The 10,767-nt window shown below is 37.8% G+C and overlaps 1 protein-coding gene across 3 annotated transcripts in view; it reads left to right on the plus strand.

Moving 5' to 3' along the window:
* Positions 1-10,546, plus strand: part of LOC102592080 (nipped-B-like protein B) — a 19,309-nt gene extending 8,763 nt beyond the window's left edge. For 2 of the 3 annotated variants that reach the window (XM_006343094.2, XM_015306812.1), the window contains exons 8-28: positions 666-762; positions 855-1,041; positions 1,138-1,566; positions 1,635-2,167; positions 2,250-2,460; positions 2,534-2,584; positions 2,686-2,844; positions 2,941-3,108; positions 3,795-4,094; positions 4,178-4,330; positions 6,266-6,435; positions 6,566-6,674; positions 6,788-6,961; positions 7,035-7,139; positions 7,204-7,437; positions 7,726-7,859; positions 7,945-8,232; positions 8,342-8,702; positions 8,908-9,000; positions 9,102-9,227; positions 9,901-10,546. In XM_006343094.2, the coding sequence (XP_006343156.1) occupies positions 666-762; positions 855-1,041; positions 1,138-1,566; positions 1,635-2,167; positions 2,250-2,460; positions 2,534-2,584; positions 2,686-2,844; positions 2,941-3,108; positions 3,795-4,094; positions 4,178-4,330; positions 6,266-6,435; positions 6,566-6,674; positions 6,788-6,961; positions 7,035-7,139; positions 7,204-7,437; positions 7,726-7,859; positions 7,945-8,232; positions 8,342-8,702; positions 8,908-9,000; positions 9,102-9,227; positions 9,901-10,116 (4,298 nt within the window). In that variant the 3' untranslated portion in view covers positions 10,117-10,546. Of the gene's footprint in view, positions 1-665; positions 763-854; positions 1,042-1,137; positions 1,567-1,634; positions 2,168-2,249; positions 2,461-2,533; positions 2,585-2,685; positions 2,845-2,940; positions 3,109-3,794; positions 4,095-4,177; positions 4,331-6,265; positions 6,436-6,565; positions 6,675-6,787; positions 6,962-7,034; positions 7,140-7,203; positions 7,438-7,725; positions 7,860-7,944; positions 8,264-8,341; positions 8,703-8,907; positions 9,001-9,101; positions 9,228-9,900 lie in introns of those variants that run through there. The other variant, XM_015306813.1, reaches the window with a different exon arrangement.
* The last annotated feature ends 221 nt before the right edge of the window (positions 10,547-10,767 follow it).

The raw sequence follows: 10,767 nt of genomic DNA on the forward strand, positions 1-10,767 counted from the left end.
GCACTATTTAATAGTGTATTTTAAAGGCACGTGGACACATTACTATTTAAAATGATGCAATATTTATGATGTCCACGTAGGCACATATATATCTTTAAAATACACTATTAAATAGTACAGGGGGTAAAAGGTCCTTTCCAAAGTTTGGTATCGTAACAACAATTTCGACCAAAGTTGGAGTATTTTTCAGACCCTTTTCCCATTTAAATATATTTAACCTATTATTTCTCTTTTATTTTTGTTTGGTGTAATGATGACATGAGTTGAGCTTAAATGGAATAGTGACCATTCGTTCCTGAGCCCAACTTGTTTGGGACCGAGGCTTAGTTGTTGTAGACTTGTAGTCTAAAATTGCGAAGATACGAAGGGGTTAACCTGTGGAATAGTTCTAATGTATATTGCTTCAGTATGGCTTGGATCATCACTGGGGTAGTAAAACATTTTAGCTTTATCAATTACTATACTCCCTTCTTTTTCTATTCTTCTATGACACTGTTCTATCTTGTAGTTTTCAAACTGTGAATTCTGATTCCCATTTGTCTGATAGGTATAAGGGTTCAGTTTCGTCTCTGTTAATTGGCTTATGAATTAAACCTATTTTTGTATATGCTAGATATAGTCCAGTCCTTTACTTAGACTATATCTATGTTTTCATATGCTTCCAGGTGAAGAAGATGAAGAGGTCAATGGGGATTTTGTTTCACCAAATAGGAAGAAGAGATCTACTAGGAGTGTGAAACCAAGGAAATCAACATCAAACAAGTATGATTGTATATTGGTGTCCTTATAATGTGTTTTTTGTCTCTTATATGAAATGGTCCTATAACCTCATGCTGGTATTATCAACTTTGTAGGGTTTCTTCTGCTGTTAGTAATATACTTCAGAAGCTTGATGTGATTCTTGGTTTTCTTAAGGAGTTGTGCACTATAGAGCGTCTACCAGACAGTTGCATTATTCAACTTATTAAGACTTGTTTCACAACATTTGTGGTTGAAAACATCCAGCTTTTGCAAATGAAATCAATAAGCTTAATAAGTGGGGTAATGAAGCTTCATTTACTTGAAGTTTGTCCTTTTAGTTTAAATGAATCATAACTACTGTGGAACTTAGTTGTGTATATGTTGTTGAGTTTGCAGATATTTTATGCATACACACAGCATCGTGTTTCTATAATGGATGAGGCACTTCAGATTCTTTTGAAATTACCCTCTTCTAAGCGCATGCCCAGAACTTATCCTCTACCTGATGAAGAGCAGAGGCAAATCCAGTTCATCACTGCTCTTTTAATTCAAATAGTTCACAGCAGTTCAAACCTTCCAGATGTTTTGAGGGAATCAGCTGACAGTCCTTCTCTAGAAGTTTCAATTGATGCCAGTTACCCTACCAAATCTTTTGAATCAGTCACGGAAGCTTGCTGTCTTTTCTGGAGTCGTGTTCTTCAACGTCTAACAAACACAAAAAATCAGGAGGCAGCTGAGTTGAAGACAATGATTGAGAATCTTGTCATTGATCTGTTAACTACTTTGAATTTGCCTGAATATCCAGCCTCTGCTCCTCTTCTGGAGGTATTAGAGATGTGGTTATATTTCTGAATCCTCTTTATTGGCTATATATTAAAGACACTTATATGCAGGTTCTTTGTGTTTTACTCCTTCAAAATGCTGGGTTGAAATCTAAAGATATTTCTGTTCGTTCGATGGCCATTGACCTTCTTGGCACAATTGCTGCAAGGCTGAAACAAGATGCAGTCCGCTGTAGGGAGGAGAAATTCTGGATAGTAAAGGAGTTGAGAAGTGGGGAAATGATTGACCGGAATCCTCCCAAGGATGCATGTTCTGTTTGTTCGGATACCAGGATTGACAAATCACTTGTTCAATGCCATGGTTGTCAGAGACTATTTCATCTTAACTGTACTGGAATCAGGGGTCATGATATTCCGAATCGCGGCTTTCATTGCCAGATGTGTTTTTCCAAGAAGCAACTTCTTGTACTGAAATCACTATGCGAGTCTCAGTCCAATGATGCTGGGCAAAATAACCGTACTAACTCAGGAAAAACATCACAAGTTACTGAGGCAATCACAAATTTGGAGATTGTTCAGCAGCTACTACTGAATTATCTCCATGATGCTGCAACTGTGGATGATTTACATCTATTTACTCGCTGGTCAGTGCTTCTGTGAAATTGATATTTTAATGCTGATAGTTTTTTTCTTCCTGTTTTTGATAACCATGCCAAGCAATTGCAGGTTCTATCTTTGTCTTTGGTACAAAGATGACCCTAATTCAGAGCAAAAGTTCATGTATTATGTTGCACGATTGAAGTCACAAGCAATTGTGCGTGACTCTGGTTCTCTTTCTTCGCTAATGACAAGAGAGTCGGCAAAAAAGATAACTTTAGCATTGGGACAAAATAGTTCTTTCTCTAGAGGATTTGACAAGATTCTGCAAGTGCTTCTGGTTGGTGAAATAACACTTCCCCACTTTTACTCGAGCACATAGATTTTTATACTCATTATAAGATGCTTTACAGGCAAGTTTGCGGGAGAACTCTCCAATCATTCGTGCAAAGGCATTGCGAGCAGTAAGTGGGTTGCATAGACATTCTAAAATTTTGATTTCTTCTGTTCCAACTTCTGGAGTACTTAGTTTCTTCTCTACTTGTTTGTGTCATAATGAGAGCAGGTTAGTATCATTGTTGAGGCTGATCCAGAGGTTTTGGGTGATAAGCTCATCCAAACAGCAGTGGAAGGGAGATTTTGTGACTCTGCTATATCTGCCCGAGAAGCTGCGTTGGAACTTGTAGGCAGGCATATTGCTTCATATCCTGATGTTGGTCTGAAGGTATTGAATTTAGATCTATTGATCCAACATGCTTGTGGTGACACCTTTTTCAGGATGGCTATATTTGTCCTCCTAACGCGTCTTTTGGTTGTGCAGTACTTTGAGAAGTTGGCGGAGAGAATAAAGGATACTGGAGTAAGCGTGCGAAAGCGTGCTATCAAAATCATACGGGACATGTGCACTTCAAATTCTAACTTCTCAGAGTTAACTACTGCTTGCGTTGAAATTATTTCCCGAGTAAATGATGAGGAATCCAGTGTACAGGTAGAAGTAGTCAAATCAATTTCCTTACCATTTTAACATTTGAGCTGATTCTCTTTGGTCCTCTGTCCTCTCCTTGGTTAAATAGTGATACAAGCACCCTGACCATAACAATATCTGCCCCAGATGAATGTAGAACGTGCAAGGTTCTTATGATGATCGACCATAATCATCGTTACACTTTAGACCTGACAAGTGGCTGACTTAGAACAAGGCACACGATTCTTGGTGCGATTCATAGGCCAGTCCCAAGCCAGTCATTCTGCATGGGGTAGGGGCCCAGTCCTGCCCACAAAGGCTCCAGTTGGATGGACTGGGTTGTTGGCATGATTCTTTAAAATAATTTTGAACTTTGATTTATTTAACAAGATTCAAGTATTTAAACTTATTTTAGAGTTGAGGACTGAAGAAGTGTAATATTGAAGATTTACTTTGGAAAAATACAATCGAAAATATACAAAAATCTTTAATATAGTAACAGTTGAAGGTCAAGTAAAAGCTTGGGTTATATTAGTGTGAAATTAGAACCTCAGATTATTACTTCATGTTCCATTTTATATGACAACCTTTTGTGTATAGCAGAAAAGAATGACACCTTTCTATATCTTGATGTGGACAAAATTTTATTTGGTCAGAGTCCAGAAGCATACAAGGAATCCTTAGATTCTGTTTTATTTTCTTACATATAGGACCTGGTCTGCAAGACATTTTATGAGTTTTGGTTTGAAGAACCTTCTGGTTCACAACATCATTATTTCGGAGATGGAAGTTCTGTTCCACTTGAGGTGGCTAAGAAAACAGAGCAAATTGTTCAGATGCTGAGAAGGATGCCCAGTCTTCAACTTCTTGTAACTGTGATTAAACGCAACTTAGCCCTTGATTTCTTTTCACAATCTGCTAAAGCTGTCGGTATCAACCCCGCGTCCCTTGCCTCAGTCCGTAGGCGCTGCAAGTTGATGTGCAAGTGCTTACTTGAGAAAATACTGCAGGTATTTGATTTGTAGGATGGTGCCTCTTAAATGTTTAGACTTCTTTTTTGTAAATAGAATGTTCAAGTATCTTCTTCTTCCAGGTGACAGAGATGAATACGGGAGAAGGAGAGGTGCTTATGCTACCATACATGAGGCTCTTGCATGCCTTTTGTGTTGTTGATCCTACTCTATGTGCACCAGCTTCTGATCCTTCCCAGTTTGTGATCACGCTACAACCTTATTTGAAGAGTCAGGTTGTGCATCTATTTGGTTTTAAGCTTAGTTGCGCGGACTCTTCACTTTTGATGCCACACCTGTGTCGGATTCTCCAAAAACACACTACTTTTGGCGAATCCGACACGCACCTGTTGACATTTTTGAAGAGTCTGAGCAACATTGCTTTTAAGGCACTCCACAGTGATTCTAGGTTATTCTCTTCTATGTGAGAAAATTTGCTTTTCTAATTAACCAAGAGCAAAAAATTGCTTTTCTACTGATGGAATTGGGTGCGCACTTTGTGTGCTTATGTGTCTGGTGCATGCACTACTAAGTTTGTATATTAGCAAACTTGAAATGGATATAGTACATGAGGCTCGTTTGGGTTTCAAGCACAAAATACTGGTTAATGCGTGTTTTTGTCTATGTGCTAACTTGAAAGGTATCGTACAAATAGCTTTTGGGTTTCAACTTTCAAGCACAATGCACCTATCGATTGGTTTATAAAGAAGCACAGGGAAGACTGGTGTGTTATCATTTAATACCAACCATGTTTTGTACTATTTTCTGAAACCAAGCTATAGAATCTTATGTTAAGAAGTGGAAAACTGTCAAATGAGTGAAGACAGAATATCTTGGTTCAGATAATATTAGAACACAACGGATATTCAAAACTATGTAAATGGTAGTGGTAATGAACTTTTGATTCATGCAAATGAATCTTTGGGAAGAATGATAAGAGCATAAACATACAGTTGTTGCAATGGTGACAGAAAACTAATTGGGATTTATGCATGGTAAATCTACTACAAAGGTTACATTTTGCTGAATGTTGATAGTACCTAAAAAAGTATATAATTGATGTATGAACAAACTCTTTTTTGGGTGCTTGAGAAGAAAAAATTATCGATGGAAAAAAAGAAGAAACAAATTCATATATAAAAATAACAGAAAGAGTATGTACAAGTAACTAAGCGAGTGATCATAAGTGTGAGAATAGGAGGAGATACAAGGGAGTTCCCCATCATTGTGGGTTGCACTAGAGATATTCTTTCAGCCATATTTGTTTGCCTTAGTTATTGATAACTTAACTGATTGTACATAGGGTGAGGTAATGTATGCCATTTGCAAAAGATGTTGCACTACTAGACGAAATTGTAGTGGGGATTCTATCAAATTTGGACTCATGGAGATCATGAGAAACACTCTAGAGAATAAAGTTTTATGACAAGTAAAAGTAAGAGAATATATGCAATGCAAGTTTAGCCTTCATTGAAAGAACGAAACTGAATTGATTTGTATGAGATTATGCTGCCTAAATGCATATAATTTAAATGTACAGGCTTAATCTTCTTGGAAAACAGAATGACAGGGAAAGATGAATTCCTTAGAATCAAGATAAGGTAACTTAAGCGGGAGTGTGTTACAGGAATGCACTTTGAAGGAAAGTCTCGTAGCACGATTGTGAGACCAACAATGTTATGTGGGTGCAACAAATCCTGAAGAGAGGTGTCGTGGAAATGCAATGTTGAGATGAATGTGCAATCATTCAAAATTGGACGTGATTAGAAATGATTATTAATATGGTTCAAGTAACAACCATAGAGGATAAAGTGAGTTCACATGAGATGGTTCAACTATGTTGTACAATCATTCAAAATTGGATTAGATTAGAAATGATTATTAATATGGTTCAAGTAACACACATAGAGGATAAAAATGAGATGTGGCACGAGATGGTTCGACTATGTCCTACTAAGAGCTTTGAACATATCAGTCTGGAGTGTATGCATTAGTGTGTGGATGTACCTCTATACTAAAGCTATTTATCCAGGTTGTCACTGTACTTGCTTGTTGACTATAGTCACTGCTACTGCACGGCCACCTGATTCCTCCTTTTCATTTGCTGTACTTGTAAATGTTAAATACTCCAAACAATTTATGATATACTTTGTTCTTATGGCTTCTGTTAGGCTGATAATCGAGTTGCAGCCCAGCTTTTGGAGAGTATAATCTTTGTGATTGATTCTGTTTTGCCTTTACTAAAGAAGCTTCCTCAAAGTGTTGCTGAAGAACTTGAACAAGATCTGAAGCAAATGATTGTTCGGCATTCTTTCTTGACAGTTGTCCATGCTTGCATCAAGTATCTACTCTTTCATTAAAACCCTCTTCTCTATAAATTGGGACTAGCCATTTCCCTTCATAAATTTTTCACAACTTCATATTCCATGCTTCACTTTTTTCCTTATAAGCTTTTGCTTACAAAATTACAGGTGCCTCTGCTCTGTAAGTAATGTTGCTGGAAGAGGCTCAACTATTGTTGAACACCTTATCCAGTTATTCTTCAAACGCCTTGATGCCCTAGGTTTCAGTAACAAGCAGGTATGTGAAACCCCATGAAGTTTCTGGTTATTACTAGGAAAAAACAGATGTTTCTGTTCGTATTTTGTTATAATATCTGTATGGCATTATTGCTTACTTTATTTCTTTTTCAGCACTTTCAGCAAGTGGGCCGGTCTCTTTTCTGCCTGGGTTTGCTAATACGTTACAGTAGCTCATTATTGCATGCATCTGTTTCCAGTAACAACTTACATGTTTCTAGCAGCCTCAACCTTTTTAAGAAATATCTTCAGGCCGAAGACTTTGTTATCAAGGTCCGCTCATTGCAGGTGAGACTTCCTATTTCCTTCAAGTCCTGCATGTATGTCATAATCATCACCTATGCAACTATGTAACTTTCAGGCACTGGGCTATGTTTTTATTGCTCGCCCTGAATGTATGCTGGAAAAGGATGTAGGGAGAATTTTAGAGGCCACACTTTCTTCTAATACTGATACACGGCTCAAGGTAACTTCTTTTCTTCTTGTTTCACACTTAAGATGTGCTGTATACTGAATCATTTGTCGGCCAGATGCAATCACTGCAAAACATGTATGAGTATCTTCTTGATGCTGAAAGTCAAATGGGAACAAATAATGCAAGCGAGAATGAAGTTGCTAATACAGCAGTTGGTGGCCCTAGTGTGCCTGTTGCTGCAGGGGCTGGTGATACCAACATTTGTGGGGGAATAATTCAGTTGTATTGGGCTAAAATCTTAGAAAGATGCCTGGATGTGAATGAACAAGTGCGTCAGTCTTCTCTTAAGGTAATTCCCTAATTTTTTAATCTTCTTTTCCTGTAAAAAATGATTAATTAAGCTGGTCTTATGGATTGCACTCACTCCCACTTAGAGGACATTTTAGTGTAAGAGCCGGTCAGTTTACTGCTGGTGTTCATTTACCTGACTACGCGATCCTCATTTATTTGGAAATTGTATGCGATGCTAATTTCTAAAGCATGGAGTATTTATTCTCAAAGTTATGTCAATCCTTTTACCCATTCGAACTATAGGGTAGATTCCTGCTCTAATCAACCTCTGATTTTGTTCAAACAGATTGTGGAAGTTGTACTGCGTCAAGGTCTTGTTCATCCTATTACCTGTGTTCCCTCTTTGATAGCTCTTGAAACAGATCCGCAGGAGGTGAACTCAAAGCTGGCTCATCATTTGTTGATGAACATGAATGAGAAGTACACTCTCTTTGTTGTTAGAATTATAGAATTACCTCTTGATATTGATGAGTTTATGTTAACGTTGCTGGTTTTTTTTTTCCAGGTATCCATCCTTCTTTGAGAGCCGTCTTGGTGATGGTCTACAAATGTCATTTATGTTCATACAAGCCATGAATAAAGGTGATTCTCAAAGTTTAAAACCCCAGTCCAAAACTCCAGGTATCATGTCAGGAAAGTCAGAGCCTGGCTCATTTACCCATGCTAGGCTCGGGGTATCTCGAATCTACAAGCTCATCCGTGGAAATCGTATTTCAAGGAACAAATTTATGGCCTCAGTTGTGCGCAAATTTGATACGCCAAGCTGGGGTGATTTGGTGGGCCCATTTTTGATGTATGCACCAATCTGGAGTACTAAACCTGAAGTTGGTTACTGTTTCAATATTTACTTTGTTTGTACTAATCTGGACTATTGATCCTGAATTGTATTTTTCCTCTTCCAGATACTGCACCGAAATTCTTGCTTCGCTTCCATTCACGTCGCCTGATGAGCCCCTTTATTTGATCTATTCTATAAATCGGATTATTCAAGTTAGGGCTGGCACGGTGGAGGCAAATATGAAGGGATTTTTACAATTTTTACAAGCAGGCTATCAAAAATTAAATGTAAGTGGGGGCATTCAAACAGAGCCTAATCAACCTATTAGGTGTCAGACTGAAACAATGGTTGCCAGCACAAAAATTGAGGAAGGGTTGGAAGGTGACCATGTTGGTGTAGATTATGGATCAGTGGAGCCATATATGCCCCATTTGGCATCATTAAATCCACATGGCATATCAAATGCTGATTTGCAGATGATCCAGGTATGCTCTCTCCATCAAACTGAGTCTTATGAGTATGGTGTAGTGTTGCATGCAGAGCACATGAGATATGTCACAAGCTTAACTGTTGTCTTTTTTATAGGGGTCACATGTCCCTCTTAACTTTCACTACTGATAGCTGATGAGTTCTTTTTTGGTTAAGTCTCTTTTTCGATTCTTCTGTTTAACAAATATGAGTATTATACAGGTGGAGTGTCTGGCAGCTGGTGCTTTACAGTTGCTTCTGAGGCTAAAGAGGCACCTCAAGATTCTGTATGATCTAAATGATGCCCGTTGCCAGGTTTGGCTTTCTGAATTGGCTGTTAGTTGTGCATGAGACTATGTAAATGAACCCTTGGCGGCATCTCATGATACTTATCTCATATTGGTTGGTTTCATCAGGCATATTCTCCAAATGATCCCCTAAAACCTGGGGAAAGTCTTTCAAAGCAAAGTCTTCCTTTCAATGTGAATGAAATTAACATTGAGCACCCAAAGAATTATGAAGACTTTGTCCGGAGATATCAGGTAATTTGAGTGCAGTAACATATTCTATGTATGTCTCCACCAACGGTCATATTTGATTCTCTCTGATAGTTTTCTGATCTTGAGGACAAACATATTCCATTATGTGTTGCTATATTATGCCTTGACAAATTATTCACACATATATCTGCTGGATGATTTGCCACCCTATACTTTTGAAGCTGTCATGGTTAAATATGTGAGACTTCTCTTTCATTTCTGCACTCTATTTTGTATATGCATTTATTTGTTTCTTGCTGGTGTTACATTGTGATTGCATATCAAGGGCATGCAGTTTGTAATTTAGCTTATTCAAATAGATAAGCTGGAGTTGACATTTATATGATCATGTGACATTGGTCGCCCCTTTCTAAGAATGTGATATTGCCCATATATTTTAACCATGGTCATGAGGGATTTCTTTTGCACTTCAGTTTTGTAGTTCTTCAGGCTGACACATGACAATATCAATAAATATTTCTTTCTTTACTTGAAAAAAAGAAGGGAATTTCTTTTGCACTTGTAGGAAGAAACAGGAATTAATATATGAGCAAGTTATTGCTTGTTTATCTATTATGACTATTCATGCCGGAAAGGAGATCACTTTGCAGCTTAACTGAAGTGGCCACCTTCCATTTTTGACATTTATTTCATCTTTATTTTCCTTTTTTGGTAGGAATTCAAGAATGCCTTGAAGGAAGATACAGTGGACTATGCAATCTACACGGCGAACATTAAAAGGAAACGCCCTGCTCCAAGAAGAAACAGGAAATCTGGTCGAATGATGGGTGGTGATGATGAAGACTATGAAGACGATGAAGATTGGGGTAGTGGAATGAAGAGTAGTAATAGTGGCAGAAGAAGCAGTAGCAGGTTAAGGCAGCACTTGTGAATGTAAATACTTACAGGTAACACTAACATGTACAGTATGCAGGAAGGCAGGTAAATGACACAAGTAGCAAGAACCAAAACAAATTTGTAACAGCATCTATAGAAGTTAGAGATCATACCTAAGATGCCAGGACTAGAAGTTAATACTGTATTGGAGTTCCAGTACATCAGTGATGTGCTCCATTTAGAAGTACATGATGCTTGGAGGCATGAGTTTTGGTGTAGTCCTCCAACAGTAGCAAATTGATTTCTTGTTGATTTCTTTGGGGGTTTTAACAGGAGGGAGATTGGGGAAGATTTTTCTGAGGTGTAGGTTTTAGACTTCTATTCCATTTTATATGTACATTCTAGTAGATTCTGTTCTCATTTGGAAATGAAATAACACCATTGTTTGGAACAGTGCTTTGTGTGATAGTATGCTCTTAAGTTGACGAGAAATGTATGATATCTTTGATGCGATCTAGGGAGACATTGTCATAATTGTCAATGTAAACTATATCATGGAATAATACACAGATCGTTTATGTGGTATAATTTCATAGCACAGTGGATGTTTGACACAAACTTAGCGTCCAAGTAGTAACATGGTGTTGATTTGGTCTCCGTGAGAAATAGTAATGCAGTGGTGTTCGGATCTAGGCTATTCTTTATG

The sequence above is a fragment of the Solanum tuberosum genome, unplaced genomic scaffold, assembly GCF_000226075.1.
Source record: "Solanum tuberosum cultivar DM 1-3 516 R44 unplaced genomic scaffold, SolTub_3.0 scf00041, whole genome shotgun sequence".
NCBI lineage: Eukaryota > Viridiplantae > Streptophyta > Magnoliopsida > Solanales > Solanaceae > Solanum > Solanum tuberosum.